At 40.4% G+C, this 21,484-nt stretch overlaps 2 protein-coding genes across 4 annotated transcripts in view; one reads left to right on the top strand and one right to left on the bottom strand.

Annotated features, from left to right (window-relative positions):
* AVEN (apoptosis and caspase activation inhibitor) overlaps positions 1 to 12,678 on the bottom strand; it is a 91,047-nt gene extending 78,369 nt beyond the window's left edge. Inside the window, exons 1-2 of one of the 3 annotated variants that reach the window (XM_051621646.1) lie at positions 12,345 to 12,678; positions 6,947 to 6,967 (exon numbers count right to left, since the gene is read on the bottom strand). In XM_051621646.1, coding sequence (XP_051477606.1) covers positions 6,947 to 6,967; positions 12,345 to 12,599 — 276 coding nt within the window. In that variant the 5' untranslated portion in view covers positions 12,600 to 12,678. Of the gene's footprint in view, positions 1 to 2,617; positions 2,871 to 6,946; positions 6,968 to 12,344 lie in introns of all 3 variants that reach the window. The other 2 variants (XM_051621648.1, XM_051621647.1) reach the window with 2 other exon arrangements.
* CHRM5 (cholinergic receptor muscarinic 5) overlaps positions 1 to 19,979 on the top strand; it is a 45,431-nt gene extending 25,452 nt beyond the window's left edge. Inside the window, exon 2 of the mRNA XM_051621645.1 lies at positions 18,066 to 19,979. Within this exon, the coding sequence (XP_051477605.1) occupies positions 18,149 to 19,735 (1,587 nt within the window). The 5' untranslated portion in view covers positions 18,066 to 18,148 and the 3' untranslated portion in view covers positions 19,736 to 19,979. The remainder of the gene's footprint in view (positions 1 to 18,065) is intronic.
* Positions 19,980 to 21,484: the final 1,505 nt, after the last annotated feature.

Here is a 21,484-nt window from a genome sequence, read left to right as displayed (position 1 = left end):
ATGTATAGAGCTCACTCAAAGCAGCATCCACCTGCAGAACAGTAAAATTTGAGTCTTGATCCTCACCCACAAAGGTTATTTCATAAACTTAAAATCTGCTCAAAAGAGTAGTTTAAAGAACACCTGAGTTATACAGACAAGTCTAATGTTGATTTAACACTCCCTATGTGCACACAGTTTTAGAATAAAACCAACACAAGTCCTGGAACTCTCTACCAAGATCAAAACCAACATGTTGAAGAAGCTTCAGGGTTTCTCATGCAGGAAAAAATATGTGACAAAGTTTCTCAATGGATCAATTTTTTGCCACAACAACAAAAACCCAAACAAACAAACAAAACACTCTAATATTTCAAAATATTTCAGCTGTGCTACATTAAGAATGAAGAGTTATCCAAAACTTGTTACATTTGAATAATGAGATAACTACTTCCTGCCTTTAAATTTAAAAATATTTTATATTTAGTACCAAGTTAAAAGTTGAGAGGTTTTATGTAATGCATCCATTTTGTACAAAAGCACATAAGGAGTAAGACATTATTTTTGTATGGATTTCAAAACATGAACATAAGTCATGATACTCACCCATACTGTTATATTTTCAACTGGCACAGCATTAAAAAAGAAAAAATTCTGAAAGACTCCAAACAGAACAGCATTCTTTGAATTTGTACACCTAAAATGGCAGAACCATAATCAGTAGTTTTCTTTTCTTTCCTGCTGATAGCATTCTGGCAGCTTAAGTTCCTTGTATCAGTTCACAGCAGAATAAGACAAGCACAAATAATGCTTAGAAAACCTGGAAGCCTGCCATGAAACACAGGTCCTGGGAAGCAGGTCCTTCCTTCATATCTGGCAGCAGCTGTTTGGTAGTGGCTAAGTGTACTGGTAAGCCATACCTTTGGCTTTAATTTCCTGCCACAGTAAGCTTGTTTTTCTAAAACAAATTTTGCTTTCTCTTTCCATTAAAGACTTGTAGATTCTTTGTTACTATTCCAGTTCCACATAATACATGAGGACACACAGGTGTTCTCTGTCAAAGTCACAGATTTTTAATATAAAAATTTTAAAAAGGATTCTTTGCTACAAATATTTATGTCAATCAGTAACACATGAACTTCAGAACATCTGCAACTGGTTTTAGTCCCCTTTTTTAGTTACTGCTTTAAGATAGTCACAGAGACATGTAATGCATCATTTTAGAGGTTTAGTATGCAAGTATAGATTTTTGGTTCACAGTGGGAAATTCTATCTTGAATTTAAATTAAAAACCCCAACATCTGTCATTTTTTCAGATCAACTATCACATAACAACAGCGTATTACAAACACAGAAACATTCACCTAATGAAAATTAAAGCTATAAAAGCAGACATTCCACTAATTTGAAACCCTAAAAAGATACTATGTAAGAAATTCAAAAGGACAGCATCCTGCTTTTCTCCTAGCTCTATGTCTGCAACATTGTCAGTAGCATAGTCCCTAAGTTTGTAATCTTTCATTACTCATATAATGCTATTTCCTAATTATAAATTCACATGCTACTGAAAAACTTCACATCTCTAATTTCTGTATCTAAAACAGGCTCTGTGTGTCCTCTGACTGCCGTTTTACAGAAAACCATCAGCCCTACTGGCCCTGTAACCTTACACAGAAGCTGTTTCTAATGTAAACTGGCAGACTTGAGGATTATTTTGCTACATATTTTGAGAAAGCGCTGGAAATAATACATTACTTCATCAGGAGACATTTTTTTCTGCATCATAACCAGCATTTTCAGTGGCTAACAAGGATACAATAAGGCAAGAAAATAAAAATTTTTATTGATAAGCGCAATCTGCTTTGCTGTCTCACTGAAAATGATTAAACCACTTTTGAAGATACTTTCTCCTTCATGGTTTCACATAATTTAGAAAAGATTTTCCCCCTTCCAATTATTCAACAGAAAACAAGCATTTGTGAAAGTCACTTAATTGCAATTCTTGGCAGTCAGCTTAGACAAGTCAGTAATGGCATTTGCAAATCCTTTTGCATTATTTTTTTCCAGACTAAACCTAACGAAATGCAAAGAAAAACAAAACAAATCCCAACAACTTGATATTTAGTATTTTGTGCATTGCACTTTATGACTTTTCAACAGTATTAATAAGGTGTACTGCCAAATGTTGAATTTATCCCATCATTACTGTGACCAGGCTGAAAAGAATGCCACCAGCATCCTGGCCTGCATTAGGAATAGCATGGCCAGCAGGAGTAGGGAGGCGATTGTGCCCCTGAACTCGGCACTGGTGAGGCTGCACCTCAAGTACTGTTTTCAGTTCTGGGCCCTTCACTATAAGAAGGACATTGAGGTGCTGGAGCTTGTCCAGAGGAGAGCTACCAAGCCGGTGAAGGGAGAACAAGTCATATAAGGAGCAGCTGAGGGAACTGGGGTTGTTTAGTTTGAAGAAAAGGAGACTGAGGGGAGACCTTATTGCCCTCTACAACTACCTGAAAGGAGGCTGTAGGGAGATGGGTGTTGGCCTCTTCTTTCAAGTGAATAATGACAGGACCAGAGGAAATGGCCTGAAGTTGCAGCAGGGGAGGTTTAGATTGGGTATTAGGAAGAATTTACTTACTGAAAGACTGGTCAGGCACTCGAACACCCTGCCCAGGGAGGTGGTCGGATGAATCATCATCCTTGGAGGTATTTGGAAGCCATGTAGATTTGGTACTTCAGGACATGCTGCAGTGGCCAGGGTTCTGTGATGTGGTTTTGTGGGGTTTTTTTGGTTTCGTGGTATTTTTTTTGTTTGTTTGTTTTGTTGTGTTGACAGCTAGTTGGAGTTTGTCGTGTTAGAACTCCTTTCCAATCATGACAATTCTGTGATTCTGTGACACAAATGACAAAGTTAAAAATTATTTCTTCAAAAGTATTAATGGGGACAAGGTCATACACCTATGTTTGTATCTGCAGTCACCTCATATTGGCATATTTACCTATTGATTAATTTGTAGTCAGTCTAGGGTGACTTGTAAGCATTGCCTCTCATTAACAGAAACAATTTACTTCCTTATTGCTCACCTAGACATCATAGCTCTTCCAGTACAAGTTCAACTTTCTGTTATAAACCATTTTTTCAACTTGAGGCTAAAAGGAAAAAACTAATGTGGTTTGTTTTTGTTGTTGTTTTTTTTCATTTAGACTAAGGAAGGAAGAACCTCAAGAGAGGTTCCTTCATGAAAAGAGAAAAAATATCCCTACAAAGAGTAATCCTCTTCACTAGTTTGCTCTGTTGATGACCTTTAGAGAAATCTACCAAAGCTAAAGAGAAGCTTAGGTAGTAGAAAGGGCAGCTGAAAGAACAGATAGCATGAAGAAAAAAGCTTTTAGTCTTTATTGTACAGGATGAGAATTTTTGAAAGAGGGATGAAATCCTAAGACTGCTTCATAAATTTTGGATAGTGGAACACATCACTTTGGGTTAGCTAAAGATAGAATTAGCCAAGAGAGACATTCTATTCAGAAACCTGTGTTTTGCGTAACAGGAATGATGCTTCAGTTAAAGGGAAAAACATCTCATGGAGTTCACAAAAAAAAAAAAAAAAAAGACTTGTTCTTGAAGTTTGTACATAAAACTGTTACTGCTTCAATGCTTGCAAAGTAGGGTTCTAGAAACTGTCTTAGTAAACTTCATAGTAAAAAAAATAAATAATGTTTCTCTCCCCTTGATTCATAAAATGTTTTATGGGTAATTAAAAAAGGTTAGTCATGTGACTATGACCTGGTGGGAACTATAGCCCTCTACCAAATGTAACTTGTAGATTCTTAAAGAGTGTAAACAAAGTTTCCTTCCCAAAAAGCATTATTGCAGTGGCAGAAAACCAACCTGAAATAACAGAAGAAAAAAAGTCTAGATCCTGACATGTTCTTATGTTCAAACCTATTTCCAGCTAAGAAAAAAATGAGTGCTATGTAGACAAAACATCTGTAAGAAGCCTATCATTAAACAAGGCTCAAATAGTTCTATATAAACAGATGTAAAACTCTCAAGTGCTCACGAAAAACACCACTGTGTATTGTATCTCCATGTTTATTCTGTAACTATCAGCCTCTTGAGAAGCTCAAGAATAAGTAATGTTGTTTCATTTTTAAATATTCTTTATTAAAATTGTTTATAACTACACCAGGGTGATATAGTATCATGGAAGTTTTCAATTACCTATCTTAGCATTCGCTGAAAAAAAACAAAAAACAAACAAAATCACACAAAAAAAACCCCCAAACAACAAAAAGCCCTTTGTTACGTGTATATCAAATCTGAATGCAACTTCCTGCAGATGTTTTAGAGATTACCACTCAAAACTCAGAGAGCCCTTCCCTATTTATCCCCAAATGTCTTAGGGGAGGGGTGTGGAGGGGAAATCCTCTGAAAGCCTCAGAGAATGTGCTTCCCTAAACTCAACATGAGATAAAGTAGTAACGACTCATTGTCTGAGGTCCTCAATACCCTAATGTTCTACTTACAAAACCAAAATGTTAAAATGTCCTATTACTATGGTGCAATAAATGCTTTGATCCTGCAGTTACCACTACTATGAAGAAGCCCTAGAATCATTTAGAACTTGCTGAAAGAACAAACACATCCAAATTACCAACAAGGTAAAGAAGGACTTGGCTGTACTTGTCAGAATGCACTATGATCCCAGGATTTAATGTGCACATCACAGCTTCACCTGCAACAGTTTGCACTGACTGTGTACACAGAACACTAATTGCAGGAAAAGTTTGCATCCATTTTGCAGTAGTGAGCTGTAGACAGCACTCAACTGTCTAGACAACTGGTAGACAACTTCAACTGTGGGTCCATCAGGAGGGAAAACACCTTGAGACCACCATCATTTCATTCAAGTGTATCCCACAAGGCAAAGTTGCACCAGAAAAGCAACAAAAGTTACTTGAGAGGAACTCAAACTAAGTACAAAGAGCCATGCTGAAAATACTGAAGGAACTAATTTCAATTATTTTTTTAATTTTACCTCTACAAATAAATTTTACTCTGAGACAATATTCTTTTGGCATGCTTGATAACATTTACAGTGAAGTGGAAGGATAATAAATAAGGAGCAGGGGAGCTTCTCTTGTTTCCACAGGCATGCCACCTACTGTTACAAATTAACAGGAACATAAACCAGGGAAGTCGGCAAAGCAGCATAACCCGAGTCATACAGCCTGAAACAATATAGAAATTAAAAAAGAAAAAACACCAAATAAAAAACTCTTAAGTCTGCCAGGCAATCAGAAAAAGCTCAAGGCCTCACAACATGCCAGTGACAGAGCAGTAGCCTGGAGAGAGCTGTGCCCCAGAAACATCAGTCTGTTCTCCACAAGACAGAGATCCTGGCTATTCCAGAGTTAAAGAGAGAGCCTGTACCGTCTGTAACTATACAGATATCCTCTGGGAAAAGTGAAGCAGAAATAGAAACAGGACCTTGAGGCAAGGTTCTCACACACTTCAGTAGATTAACACATTTTACCAGCAGGATGTATTACTAAGTCTACCCGCAGAAGAGTTAAAGCCTTATTAAAAAATAAAATAATAATAAAAAAATTTAAACCACATGCACATAAAAATACAGAAGAATCACATACATGAAAGAACAGTGGGAAATGGACCTCTTCTATGCCTTAACACAGAACACAATCACATAGGCTTGAAATACTTTCATTATGAAAGCCTCTAAGAAATATTCTTCCGTAGTTGTTGGAAGGCTCTAAATCACCACTGAATCAATAATCAGCATTTTTTTGTTTATTTAAAATACAGTGAAACATTCTGATAGCTACCAAAACCCGTGCAGCAGCATTAAACTGGCTAGAAACCTGTAACAGGGCTCCCAAAACTACCCTGTCACTTCTGTGAGGAAAACAGAAGCAGTACTGTATGAAATATTTTTTAAATCAAACTTTATCACTTCTACAAATGTATGTATTCTTCAGCATAAATATCTCCTGTCTCTCACTTACATACAAAACTCTGTGTGATGTTCTCGGAGACTAACTACTCATCCCAGTAGCACAACAAGATTTTTAGCTCAGAATTACTGAGTGTTGCCTTCCTATAAATAACTTTCCTTCAGAGTTGTGTTTTGAACAAATACCCAGTAGCAACTCCCAATAATTCATACGTATATGTGACTTTCATAGGCTCTGCTGTACGTTGAGAAAACGTCACCCTGAGATGAGAAAAAAAACTCCCACCCCATGATCTGTACACATCCTCTTCCGCATTGAGCTTGGGGACTTTTCTGCAGGAGGAAGCCAGGGAGCCACAAGCATGACGGGCAGGCTGCCTGCCCCACCTCCTGGTAGCTACCAGCACTGTTTCATCACCAAAATGTATTTTATGATGGATTGGGTGAATGACTGGATGGATACATTCTTAAATCTGTCGTTTCAGTTCTTTCCTAAACTCTCAAGTGTTTAGTTAAATACGATGGGAAGTTCCTGGGAGAGCTTCTTCAATATTCAAGGCATTATAATTTTACAGTTTGTCTTAATAAAATCCACTCAGATTTGTGGGATAATGAAAACTAAATAAAGTAATGATTGAAATTTTTGTTTCATAAAATTGACAATATATAGAGCTAAAAAAGTTGTTTGTTTAAGCTATCAAATTTTCAGAACAACCTGTTTGAAAGTTACCAACATTCTAGCCCAGAGACTTGAGGGGGAAAAAAGAGAAACAGAAGCATTTAGGTAATGCTTAAAAACACATTTAAGTATCTTGAGTTAAATCAGCATGGAAGTTGACAAATTACCACGAAGGAAAAACAATAAATATCTCTAAACCATTCCAGACTAAACAAATAGGGATTATTACCAAACATTGCAGTCCCCAGTGCTGTGAAAAGCAGGTTTCTCTTCCATCCAGAAACAAAAGAATAAATTAACTTTGGCCTCTTACTTTTTCCATTGCAGAGACAGCCTTGAAAAAAAAGAAAAAAAAAATAGGGCTGTGACAAGTGGTAGCACAACAGTTCTGAGTAACGTGACCTTCGCTATACTCAAAACCTCTGTGTATTTTTCAGGAGTGATCTCCCTATACTTCCTTCACAATGTATCACACAATGTATCGACTCTATCAGTCACAGTCTTTATTCTCAATGCACAAATTAAACCTTCTCCTTCTTAATAATCTTTTCTTGTTGTCCTGCCTAAAATAGATCTGTTTGCAGCAACCTTTCTACTTCATGCAACATTGCCATCCAGGCTGGTCCAAATCTTGAAAAGTAAAACCAGTTCTTCAGTGGGATTGCTTTGCTAATTGATACTTTCTCATCCATTAAGTTGCCAGTTCCCTTCTATAAAACTGCAGCCAGCGACCTCTGCAGATTTTTCCTGTGGAAATGTAGTTGTGTTATATTTGACCTTGAATTACATCTTACTGCAGGCTAATTCTCCCATTTGTTGAGACTGTTCTGTGCTCCACCCTCCTACTCTTCCAGTCTGTCTACTCTTCCAGTCTGTCTACTCTTCCAGTCTGTCTACTCTTCCAGTCTGTCTACTCTTCAGTTTAACACTGTCTGCAAATTTTAACACTGTATATTTTACTCCTTCATCAGAACTGTTAATACAGAATTACTAAAGCACTGATGAGCACTGAAGATGAGCAGACCCAGAATTAAGCCTTGCAGAATCCCATATAACAAACAGCAGTTTGAGACTTAACCAGCCCTAAACAGGTTTCCAACCACTTGTTCACACGCTTCTCAAGAGGCTTAATCTAAATCAACACATTCAAAATAAAATAATCCACACTTCATGTTCACAATGAGTTAGTTCCTCTTCACACCTCATCACAGTAAAGAAGCCCCTGAGAAGGAAGTTCTTCGCACTTCATTCGTAATTAAGTACAGCTCACAAACTGATGTACGTTAATCTAAACAAGCTTTTTCCTAGTTACTTTTTAGAACATAAAACGTAAAAAAACGTATTGTGTTCACGATCCAGAAATCTATTCTTGTCGTATCTGCAAAAGCTCTGTAACAGTGTTCTAAAGAAAATCAAAAGTATTTGTACTTGAAAAATCAAAGCTCTTGTTACCATGCTTGTGAACAGATTGCTTTTTGCAGTTGCTTAGACTAAAGATTTAGCTCACACTACTTAGATAAAATGTATCTGATGCTGACAGCATTAGATGTTCTCTTAAATTAGTTCTATGTGTGCAAAAACTGAAAGAATGAAGATACAATAAACACTAAGTAAACATGATACCATCTTGAAACTAACTGTAAGTAAGAAAGACTCCAATAAAATCTGTTAGCCTCCATTCTTTAATAATGAAAAGGTTACTGCCACCAAAGCCCAAAGCCAGAAATGGAACATTGAAATAGACCTGCAGATTCAAACTGCACTTGATGTAATAGCATGCATCACATGCACACTCAGTGTATCACTGAAAAGAAAGTTAAAAGAATACTTAGTAAATTGCAAATAACCATAAAACCAAAACAAATAAAAAAACAAGTGTCCTTAAGACACTCATAAAATGATCTGGTCATGGACCATCAAAATAAAACCCAGTATGATACCTACAATTTCAGAAAGCTGTTTTTGTTTTAATAATTGTATTTCATAGAAAGAGCAATTTAAAAATTCTGACAGTACATAAGAAAATTAGTTCAGCACAAGTTAAAAGAAATAGAAGTGAGAGGTAATATCCAGGCAAGAGCAATTGGACTTCTTAGTTCAGGCATTATTTTCCTAAAAATTAATAATTGCAAATGTGTTCTATGTATTTAACATAGAATAAATTAAAAGAAGAAAAAAAAAAAAGCAGACAGAAACAATGGAAAATTATTCAAGATGACAGATCTACAAAGAAATCTGCCATTTGGTAAACCAGTGGTTATAATTAGACTTCAATTCATTTTTGAAGGGAGGACACAAAATCTTCGTAACCAAGACAGTTAAATCAATATGCACACTAGTTACAGTAAGTCCTAACAAGTGCAAGATCCTTTTTCCCCTTCATGAAGAATAAGAACACTTCTCCTCGTGGTTTCTAAACGAATTCCATGTTTGAGAGAAGCAGCATCTTGTTTCAAGAGGGGAGCTGGGGAGTTCCTCAGAGAGCTATCTCCTCAAGAGCTGACAGAAATCATTATAGCTTTCATCTATAAGACTCTGATTGACAGCTGGATCTACCATGTAGGGTATGAGCAAGTCAATTATTTGCACACAAATAGCACCCAGCAGAGGAGTGGAGAAGTGACTCAGCAAGATCTTGACAGACTTTGCAAGTAGCACAGCTGATCACCCATTACCAAAACCAAAGAATTACTGCACACTTATAGTAGTATAAAACATGTAAAGGTGTCCAGCCTTCAATGGTCCACAAAAAACTAAGAACTGAACATGTCACAACTACATTTCCTTCTCCCTGTTTTACAGGTCAGAAATTATGTCCTCCTGTAGCTTCAAACTTAAGCTTCAGAACTATTAAATTAAAACACCCTAACCACAAAATTTGAAGCTGAATAGTGTTTTTAAATAAATGCAGAGGACCAAGAAATATTGCTGCCAAAATATTTTGCAATTTAGTGCCAAATTTTACTTCCCTGTAAAAATTGTCAAATATTTCCAAAAGTTTTTAATGAAGTTTGGTTTTATTAACACATTTATTACACTTCACTGAATGCATTCACTGATAATTTTACTTTCATTTTACTGCTCCATCCATAATAGGCTCAACAAATCCAGTTACTTTAATACAATTTGACTTAGATTTTGTCATAGAGCTTTTAATAATTGAAAAAACTTCTCAGGCAACAATGAAAACTCCATTAATAAAGAAGTACTGAAATATCAAGCTTATCAGCAAGTTTTATAAACAACTGAGGTATAAACAAATAGAATTATAAATTTAGCATAGCTTTAAGACTACAGAAGCACCTAGACTTTAAATCATTTTCAGGAAACAATACCAGGTCACCTAAATCCTGATTATACAACACTAGAATGATCCAATCTAGAAAATTCCTCCAAAATGCCAACTTTACACCAGCAGTATGGAAATGCAGCATACGATCCTCCACAATTTTTACCCTAGAAAGCAAAAGGGCTAGAATTGCCCTTGCAAATCTTGCATACAACAAAATTACAGTGTTCTCAGCCTCCATTCTCCAAGGAAATTCCAGGCCTATTTGTAAAACAGGAGATTTTCAGAGAAGACTCCAGCTTCTCAGCACACAGTAAGGGAAGTGATGTGATAAGACCACTCACACTCACCATATTATTACCTGGCTCTCCAGGTTTGCAATTTACATATCCCCACTTGAGAAGATCTGATGCCTGTTGCTGAAAGACAGTGCTTGCTGAAGGCCAAGCACTCTCTCACTGAGCTGCATTTGTGTAAAACAAGTCACTTTGCTGAAGAGAGAGAGCACTAAGAAACTAAAAATAAATGGGGCACTTTCCTGCAGGGAAAGAGCTGTGCCTATTCAGAAAACATGGTCTAGCACCTGTCAAAGAGTACAAGGGAACAGATAAAAGTAAGAAGAGGGAGGTCCTTCCTGTCAAATGTGACAAATTGGGAGATTGGCTCAGAATAACACTAGACATCAGCAGCTGCAGGCTAGCAAAGCTGTTGACACTACAGCTGGATTGCTGGAAGTCAGTTCCATCTAAGCTGCTAAACAAAAGATTTGTGGCAGGTGAGCAAAGGGACCGTACAGTCTTCAACATCAAAGGCTCCAGTCCAGGAAGAGCATTATGCTTACACTCCTTAGTAGAGTTTGGGGAAAATCTCAGGTGTTGCTTTGCTTTTAAAGGCCCAACCCATATTAGCCTTGGCTAAAAGTAAATAAAGTCACTGTGCTAGACTAAGATGAAGAGCATATCAAAGTCAATAGCCAATGATCAGGCAAAACATATCGTAAAGAGTCCCAAAAGAAAATCTTTTAACTGCTTCCTTAAATACTTCCAACAACAATCCAGACAAAAACATATTAATATAAACGATTCCCTTCCTGAGTGCACCTTTTAAATTACTATGTGGGTTCTGCTGGGTCAAGAGTACTGGAGAGAACAAAGATTTAAATATATTTCAACTTAGTAAGAAATAGTTGAATGACTTGGAAGAAATCAGCCCAGGATAGAGATTTCCTCAGCTAATACAGTTGCTGAATTTTCCCCCTTCCACCCTGCAGTTCATGAGAGAGCACTACTGCTTCACATCCAGAACCCAAACCTGTCTGCACACATCAGTATGAACTTAGCAGTTTATATCATTTACAAGGGAAATTACCAACCTATGCTCTAGGTAAACAGTACCAATCCATCTGCATCTATGGATCTAAAGACAATCACAAGGGTGATGAATCTTTTACATTTTTTCAAATCCAACAACCACAGGAGTTCTAATATAGATAAAACTGTCCGGGTCCAACTGAAGCCACAGCATTATGAAAGTCAAAGCGAATCTAACCAATGTGATGCTGAAAATCACTATCAGCTTGTCATTGTAATCTTTTTGCCAATCTGGTGACAATCACGATTTCCGTGTTGCAACAATGCTAATGGAAGCAAGTCAATCTAAATGTAGTACTGTCAAAGCCGTTATGGATGGAAATTGTTTTTAAAGGCAGTGTTGATCTCATACCACCTAGGGCTGCGGGAAGCATTTTAACATCTCCACAAGAAACCGAAGATGTCATTTACGTACAATTAGGCATGTCTGTGCTACTTGTAATCTACTACACTTTATGATTGGTCAAAGCGCAACCAAGAATGTAGATTAATGACAAAATGCATGTTTCACGGAGTCACTTAATTCTCTAAACTGAGCTAGGTTTCCATGTCTTCATTGCTAGTACCACAGGCTGAACAAGACACATGCTCATTCAACTTCTAATCAAGTGCGCCAAAATAATAAGTAATTCTTCATCTCTATTTGCAAACAGAGATGTCATTTTCAGATACATTTTTCAAACGATACTTGTATTTTTCAACAGAAAATTATAATCGTAGTTCGGCCAGAAAATCCCCATCTATGTTTTGACCAGAGCACGCAGGTGCTGGCTGGTGCCGTTTCAGGGGAGGACGAGAGAGCAGAGGGCAGAGGCAGCCGCCGAGCTGAGCAGGGCAGTAAGGCTGGCAATCCTGCCGCCCCACAGCCCTTCCCCACCACTCCACGCTCCCGGGAGAGGCTGCGGCGGCCGGCCCGGCTCCCCCTCGGGAAGGGGAGGAGCAGGGAAACATAGAGAAGGGTTGTACCCCACCCCAGCGGCCATCCCGGCGCTCCGCCGCGCTCGGCTCCGCCTGCCCCGCTCCCGCGGAGGGCGGGCTCTCCTCCTGCTTACCCGCCGGTGGGAGTGGGCGGCGGGCGGCGCCGCTGCCCCGCGGCCTGGAGGCTCTCGCCTGCCGCGGCCCCCGCCTCCTCGGTGCCCGTGAGCGCCGCCTCTTCCCCGGCACCCGCTTCCTCCGCGGCCGTGGCTGTCCCCGTGCCCGCCGCTCCTTTCGGTCGCAGCCGCCCTTTCAGCGCCGCCGGGCCGCCGCCGGCCGTGCCGGCCCCCCTCCCTGCGAGGCAGGCTGCTGCCGCCGCGCTCTGCCTGCATGGCCGGGCTGCGGCCTCCCCCGCGCCGCTGTGGCCGGGCCGGCCTGTGCCGCTCCGGGCCCGCCTACTCCCGGAAAGAGGCCGCTCGCCGGAGGCGAAGGAGAGAAATGGAGGCGCCGCCCGCGGTCTCAGCAGCTCCCCCTGCCCGCGCACCGCACCCCGCGCACCGCACCCCGCGCACCGCACCCCGCGCACCGCACCCCGCGCACCGCACCCCGCGCACCGCACCCCGCGCACCGCAGCGGGCCCGGCGGTGGGCTCGGCTTCCCCGGGGGAGCGGACCCGCTGTCTGCCCTGCTCCTCCTGGGGTCACCCCTCGCAGGCGCCTCGGGAGCGTTTGTCTGTGTAGCCTCTGCAAATCTCAGCGAGCAAGGAGTGAAAGACAAATAGCTTTCCACATGTATATCAAACTAAGAAAAATGTATTTAACGTTTAGGAAATAGCATTCTTGGCTAAAGCCATATGAATCATAGCATCGTTCAGGTTGGAGAAGACCTTTAAGATCATCAACTGCAACCATTAACCTAGGACTAAGTCCACCATGAGCCGTGTCCCTGAGCACCACACGTACACGAATTCCTCCAGGGATAGTGACTTCACCACTTCCCTGGGCAGCCTGCACCTGTGGCTGATGACCTTTCCAGAGAAGAAATTTTTCCTAAGATCCAGTCTAAACCTCCCTGGCACAACTTGAGGCCATTTCCTCTTGTCCTACCACTAGGTACTGGGGAGAAGAGTCCAACACCCACCTCACTACAACCTCCTTTCAGGTAGTTGTAGAGAGCAAAAAGATCTTCTCTCAGCCTCCATCAGAGCAAACAATCCCAGTTAACTCAGATGCTCCTCGTAAGACTTGTGCTTTAGACCCTTTACCAGCTCTGTTTTCCTTATTTTGATACACCCCAGAACCTCACTGTCCTTGTAGTGAGGGGCCCAAAACTGAACACGGTATTAGAGGTGCTGCTTCACCGGTGCTGAGTACAGACCAATCACCTCCCAAGTCCTGCTGGCCACGCTATTTCTGACACAAGCCTGGATGCTGCTGGCCTTTTTGGCCACCTGGGCACACTGCTGGTTTATTTTCAGCCAGCTGTAGACCAATACCTCCAGGGCCTTTTCTGCTGTCCAGCTTTCCAGCCACTCTTCCCCAAGCCTGTAGTGTTGCATGAGGTTGTTATGACCCAAGTATGAGACCCAAAGTTAGCTTTCTGTAGCAAATGAGGGAAAATGCAACCAAACCTCACCTGAAAGGGTGTTGCACACTAGCTTGTACTATGTGAAGTGCATGAGATGATTCTGGAGCCTCTTGAGGAGCATCTTGCCCTGAGGACACAGAGCTTTGTGCTGTAGAGCCAGGATGGTTTGTTTGCATCGCTTGAACTAGGTGGGCACCCATGTCCTCAGGAAGGTTCACCATTCCCTAACAGCAGGCTTGCCCAATTGCTCTTGAGCATGCAGGCTGTCATCTGACAATACACAATAAAATATCGATCTGGTGTCCTTACAAGAAATCCTTACAGAAAAATGTGTCCAAGACTTTCATACTGTGAAATCATGGTCTGTAGTGTCTCTGCATTATTACCTGTGGTAAGGGGTTAGTTCTGGGGTATAAGGTGAAGCAAATCAGTAAATTAGCTTAGCCTGACTCCAGTGCAACACAAGCAAGTAACAGGGAGTGGCCCTCGCAAAAGCATGTGACAAAGACATCTGAATGATTCCTTAAGCAGCCAGCACAGGTCTGGCAGACCCAGTGCGGAACTAGAACTCATAAAACCTGCCGAACCCAAGCTGTGCCTGCATCTGTGGTGCAATTAAGCTTTGACACAAACAATCTGTCTGCAGATAACTGTAAGATGACTGTATGTACAAATTTTACAATTCACATTAATTAATACTTACAGCTAGAGTGAAAAAGTATCACTAATATTTGGCAACAAATAGCAAATATCATTACAACTCACAAGCATGAAGTTCATGCATCAATAATTATGAGACAGCAAAGTCATGATACTGTACATGTGCATTTTGATTTTATAATTTAATTTTGATCTCCCTATTCTTATAATCTCTTATGATAGACAACATAAATTATGTTACCATAGCACACAGAAGTCCCACTCACAGGCACTAATGCCTCGAGTATTACACAAATAGAGAGCAAAAGGTAACACTGCAAATTGTTGACACAGGCCAGTTGGATCAAGGATGATAGAGTATGAAGAGATTATGGGAATGGTCAACATGCCAACAACAGATCTTTGCATACAAGCAGCTTAGCTACTGTCAGTTTTCATAGGCAACACAGTAAAAGAGCCCATTAGGGAGGGAAAGCTTTACATGAAAATAATGAAAGTGCTCTTTATTTAGAAATTAATTCTAGTTTCTTTACCCTATTACCAGTGTTCCTCCCACCACGTTGGTTCAAATCAAGAACAACTGTGTCAGGACAACAGTTTCTGCTGCTTCTGTTACTCTGAAGTCTGCAGTCCACATGGGTTAGCTTGAGCAGTTGTTCCTCCTAAATCCTAATGTTAGGGAGGGTAACTGACCTAAGAGGGGAACACTCTTGCTACCTATGGCAAAAGACAGAGCATTACAGATCACAGCATCTAGTAGATTTCTAGTCTCCCCTCTTCTGATAAAAGTGTCATCTTCTGGCAAAAAAAAAGGCAGAAAGTTCAAACAGTGTCCTATAATCATCCTAAGTGGCTGCTCGACCCCAGGTGTTTAGGCAAATGTAGAAGTTCACAGAGGTTTATCCATGTGCCTGACACTCATGGCTGGTGCCTTCTCTAGCCTTTGCTGAAATCTTGCAGCTTACAAAAGAGTCATCAGCCCTGGCAGTGTTTCAGGATTGTTAGTTGTCAGGGCCTGGAGCACAGCCCCCTTCTAGGAGTGCCCTTTGCTATGTTGGAGTTTAGCTGGCTGAGCCCAAGGTCAGCTTCTCTGCTGATAAGAGCTGTTGTGAAGAAAGCTAGAAATGAGGGCCTCCCTCTCTTTTCCCCTGGGAACTGCTTTTAAACTGAGCCAGTACCACTGGCCCTTGTCTGTTACATCACAGCTGGGCACCAGCTACATCTGCACCTGGTCTCATACATGCTCGATCCTGACTCTAATCTTGACTCAGACCTGCTGGCTGGGCTTCCTAGTTTGGTCTCTTATCTGCCTTGTCACCATGAACGTCCTGTGTAATAATCAGACTATGTCTGACCTTGATCACTGTCTCTGACCATGATCATGACCCAAATGTGCTGCTCCACATCCTGCTTCTCCTTGGTGAGCTTTCTGCTCCCACCTGCCTTGGTATCACACTCCACCCATTGTTCACCTTCCCTTGTGGAGCAGCCAGCCTTTGCTGCCCCCTGGCACTGCCACACTTAAAAATTTAATCACATGGGGCTGGTGATGTGCAGAACAACTGCGCTGACTGTCCACAGAAAAAGAAGCACAAGCCACGTGAGGTAGCAGAGACACAGAGATTCACATCTCACAGCTCAGCTACTCGCTCCATACAGCTTTCTTTAACATTAAATGAATTCCTACACATCACAGTTGTGTAAAGATTTATAAAGCCAGTGCACCCAGTCATTAGAACAGCTCTGACTTGAGGAAAGTATTTGCAGAATGCAGAACCAGGATAAAATTTCTTTCCTTGCGTGGGGCTCATTATGACTGCTGCAGCACTTCAGTTGTTCTTGGCTGCTAGATGTGCCCTGAAGGCTGTAGACAGCCAAGAGTACAGGTGGTCAACATGCATATATTGTGATTATTACTAGGCTGTAAGGCCTATACATGAACTAGAATCCTGTTGAGTTAGGTTTAATATACTTATGCACAAGCATCTGAGGATAAGACAGATTACAGACACACACTGATGGAGAAGAACCATTTTAGGCAGTACAATAGACAGTAGTCTCAGTACACCAGGAAACTTACCATTATTGAATTTAATCACAAGAGGTAATCAGCAGGGAAGGTTTGAAGATGAAAGATGATACCCTTTTGGGGTTATTTAGGACACATGGGACAAACATGAGGAAACAATAAAAGCAAATAAGAGGAAAATGAAAAAAGAAAAATATGCTTTTCTGAAAATTTAACAAGTGGCTATAAAATACTGATGTATTCAGCTGATGAGAGACAGGACCCAAATACTTGGTACAAAAGATGGATGATGTCATGTGGGAAAGGGATAGAGAGTGAAAGCTTGCAGTTAATAAAAGACACTTGCCAAGACCAAAGAAAATAATGTTCTGAGAGTTAAGATGAAAGATGAAAACACAGAGAAGTGGTGTGGATAGATAAAGGGGACTATATAATAGAGACCTGATGCAGAGGAAATGCTAGAGACTCAGAGCTGGTCTTTGATAGGTGATTTATGTGATAATTTTAGTTGAATCCATGTCTGCTTTGAAAAAAAGGGACCATTTTACTGGTTTTATACCAGCTTAATGCCTAATAAAGAAACTGTTAATATTTTATCTTTCATTACCAACTTCAAAAACTAACCACTTATTTGACTATTCCAAAATTACACAGTTTAAGAAGGTTAAGCATTGAACAAGTAATTAGTATAATTTAATGTGATAGAATGACTCAAAAACCAGCAAATATCTGGGAGAGAACCAAATTGCCTGATTCAGGCATGAATTCACTGGGACAAGAAAACAGCAGTGAAGAAAGTAGGAAGATATGGACATCAGAGGCATGCATGCATTTATAGAGAGACAGTGGTGCCCTTTCCACCTTTCACTGCTTCTGCAAGTAGTATATTTTTTGTTGCATTGTTTGTCACTGTGGTTGTCCTTTGCTGATTCCTCCTCAGTTGACTCCTTTCTATCCTCAACTCTACTGTTCATTCACCCAAACTGCACTTCCACACCTCACTCAATCAGTCTCTTCTGTCCTTCTGTTGGCCTTGCCTTCTTCCTTAACTCAAAGATTCCCCCTCAATTGTCCCAAGCACTTTTAACACTTAATTGTTTCCTGCTGCCACCATGCCATTGAGATTCCTAATTCCCCATGCATTCTCAGTTTCCTCTTACTGTCCTTCTGTTGTTGGTGACTTCTCCAAATTTTCCAAAGATAATTTTTGAAATCTTGACATCTAAAGAGTACTCTAGGAAACAACACAGTGACTCACAGTCTTATTGCACTGTAAAACTTTAAATGTCTGCCTTTAAGAATATGTAGAGTGTCTCCTAAGGTATTAAAAATAAAAGAGCTGGTGTGATTGAGTGTCTTAGGAAAAAAACCAGTTGTTTCGATTGCGTAAGATGCCAGAGTACGTTGTCCTAGAATGTATGTTTTAGTTATATTCACAACGGTAGAAACAATAATCAAAATGCAAAGGGAGCACAAATAATTTGATAGATTGTTGTACAAGTATTTTGTGGTAACTCCAATGGAAAGATGTGCTATTTAGTGAGCTGCTTTCTTTTTCTGTTTTTTCTGTTGATCTTCACAGCTGTCTCCAAAAGAGTATTTTCAAGTACAGAAAGCAATATGCAACAGTGCTAAGATCCTGCTGACAATACACCAAGAACAAGAATGGAAGTAGATTTATTCAGCAATTCTACTGTTGTAAACAGTTCATCCATCAACCATAAGCAGTTAGAAGGGCACAGCCTTTGGGAAGTCATTACTATTGCCACTGTAACCGCAATTGTAAGCTTAATAACCATAGTGGGAAATATTCTGGTAATGATATCCTTCAAGGTTAACAGTCAGCTCAAAACTGTCAACAATTATTACTTGCTCAGCCTCGCCTGTGCAGATCTCATCATTGGAATATTTTCTATGAACCTTTATACATCTTACATACTCATAGGTCATTGGTCTCTTGGAAGCCTTGCCTGTGATCTCTGGCTAGCACTGGACTATGTAGCTAGCAACGCTTCAGTAATGAACCTCCTAGTCATCAGTTTTGACAGATATTTTTCCATCACGAGGCCTTTAACTTACAGGGCCAAGCGCACACCCAAAAGAGCTGGCATCATGATTGGTCTGGCTTGGCTCATTTCCTTTGTGTTGTGGGCACCTGTGATATTGTGCTGGCAGTATTTTGTGGGTGAACGAACAGTGCCACCAGAAGAGTGCCAGATACAGTTTTTGTATGAGCCTATTATCACCTTTGGTACTGCAATTGCTGCTTTTTACATTCCAGTGTCTGTGATGACCATTCTGTATTGCCGCATCTATAAAGAGACAGAGAAACGTACCAAGGATCTTGCTGAACTGCAGGGTTCAGAGTCTGTGGCAGAGTTTGAGATGATAAAGCCTCAGAAAGCTCTCCTGAAGTCTTGTTTCAGTTGCAAGCAACCAAACATAGTCAAAAGAGAGAGGTGCCAGGCTTCCTGGTCTTCATCTAGTCGAAGTACGTCAGCTACAGTGAAAGTCTCTCAGGCAGCAAGTACTTGTAATGACTGGGCTAAGGCTGACCAGTTAACCACCTGCAGCAGCTACACATCTTCAGAGGAGGAGGATAAACTTGCTGCTGATTCCGTTTTCCAAGTATCTTACAAAAGTCCATCTAAAGGTAAGGCAGAAGAGTTTAATGAGAGTATGGATGTTGTTGTCAAAGACCAACCTGAGGAAAATGACTTTGAGAACCAGCAATACTTTTTATCACCTGCCAAAAGCCATGTACAAAAAAGTAAAAAATGTGTATCCTATAAATTCCGGTTGGTGGTTAAGGCTGATGGCACTCAGGAAGCCAACAATGGTTGCAGTAAAGTAAAAATAACTCCTTGTTCTGCTGCTGTGCCAAAGGATCCTTCCATCAAAAGTATGGATCCAAATATAAATAACCAAATCACCAAAAGGAAACGGATGGTTCTTATAAAGGAACGCAAAGCAGCACAGACTTTAAGTGCTATTCTTTTGGCTTTTATCATCACATGGACTCCCTACAACATCATGGTTTTGATCTCCACATTCTGCTCTGACTGCATTCCTCTGACTCTCTGGCACCTTGGATATTGGCTATGTTATGTGAACAGCACTGTTAACCCCATGTGTTATGCCCTCTGTAACAAAACTTTCAGGAAAACTTTCAAGATGCTGCTTTTCTGCCAGTGGAAAAAGAAAAAAGTGGAAGAGAAACTATACTGGCAGGGCAATACCAGACTGCCATGATTGCTCTTATATAGGTGATAAGGGGCAAAATAGATATTAATGTATCCTAGTAAATTGACTTTTCAAGACTTACGTCTTTTCAAAGCTGTTGCTTTATATGTCTAGGGGTTAAAAAATTTTTGCAGAAAAGTAAAATTTTGCATGAAAGTAGTGTGCTTGGGATAAAGAAGTCAGGAGCTGCTGTGAGCAGCACAGGGTGTCTGTGATAATGGAGTACATCTATGTTAAAGATACTAAGTTTGGGGTCATCTGTCATTGCAGGAGAATGTGTAGAGGAAATTATAAACTTCTAGAAATTAGAGTGGGACAGTCACCCAGGCATCAGGTCAGGTCATCCAGTCTTTCTTCTTATAGTTCCTTTCTTCCTTTCTATTGTATTGTCTGTTTAGTTTTCAATGTAACAAGCCATGGAGCTTGTACTACTTCTCTTTTGAGACTTTTCCACCTGCTGTTGTAATGAAACAAGGACTGTATAAAGGGGGAAATGCTGCCATCCATTCCCAATACTAAATTGTTACAGATATTCATCATAGACCATATGAAAACACATATTATAGGATAATGTAATACTGAGAAAATGTCCACTTTAAAGATATCTTTTGTGGAGACATAGTGGAAGAAACATAATGTATTTTGTATATGAAGAAGCCAGTTCCAATCTCAGTTCCATAATGCAAGAATTCAGTCACCTGTAAAAAGGATTTTGGTTAGCAGATACCTTTGAATTTTTCTGTCTCAATGCCTCTGAATGAAATTTTAAAATTTTATGTGATAGTTACAAAGGTACAAATCAGAACTGACTGTTAAGCATAATTGACGTAGTCTACTTTACAACACAAGGAAAGTCTTTTTTATAGTCTTCTCTGTTCGGTTTCCCCTTGCCCCAAAAGCTTCCATTAATAAAGAATTATGCAGAACAAGACAAAAATATGTATTGATGCCCTGTGCACTTACCTACACGTTACAAAATTATTAAGAACAGTGACAGAACTGGCACCTCTGAAAGAAGAACTATAGAACCATAGAATGGCTAGGGTTGGAAGGTCATCTAGTTCCAACCCCCCTGCATGGACAGGGACAATTCCCACTAGACCAGGTTGCTCAAAACCCTATCCAACCTGGCCTTAAACGCTTCCAGGAATAGGGCATCCACAAAGAAAGTTTTTTAAATCACTTTTGAATATTTCTATAAAACTGTAAATGACACTTTGCACTTTTGTAGCACTTTTTATCTTTAAATAGCTTTACAAATACTAATCAGCCTCAGGCTTTTGAAAACATAATTATCTCCAGTTACTAACTTTTGGTGCAGCAGAACCGTATCTGTTACACTGCTGCAGGCTGGAGTCAACCTGGTAGATGGCTGTGGCTTCTGGGACTGGGGTGTACTGGCCTAGATACAATGAGCTGAGACTCCATCCACTAGCTGGGGTTTGCTAGGGCTTTGGGTTTTTTATTACAACACTTCTGTGGCACAGTTGAACTGCATGTGCCTGTCTGATGTCAGTGTGAGATTGGCAGGAGTCCAGCAGCATTGCCTGGGTGAGTGCATAAGCAAGGAGCTGCCTTCAGCAGCCATTGGAATGGAGCTGGTGACCTGGCTTCTTGTGGTGGGAACAAACATGAAGCCTCAGAAAAGGCCACAAGAAAACAAAGTTAGTGGTGATGGAGTCATAAGGAATGAAGTCCTTAAGTAAAGAAAAGTTTATGAATAAATGAGAAAGATCTCTGTGTACAAAAAGTTCAGAT

The sequence above is a fragment of the Apus apus genome, chromosome 5 (genome assembly GCF_020740795.1).
Source record: "Apus apus isolate bApuApu2 chromosome 5, bApuApu2.pri.cur, whole genome shotgun sequence".
NCBI classification, from domain to species: domain Eukaryota; kingdom Metazoa; phylum Chordata; class Aves; order Apodiformes; family Apodidae; genus Apus; species Apus apus.
The sequence above is the reverse complement of the archived record's forward strand: the minus strand, read 5'-3'. Positions and strand labels throughout refer to the sequence as shown.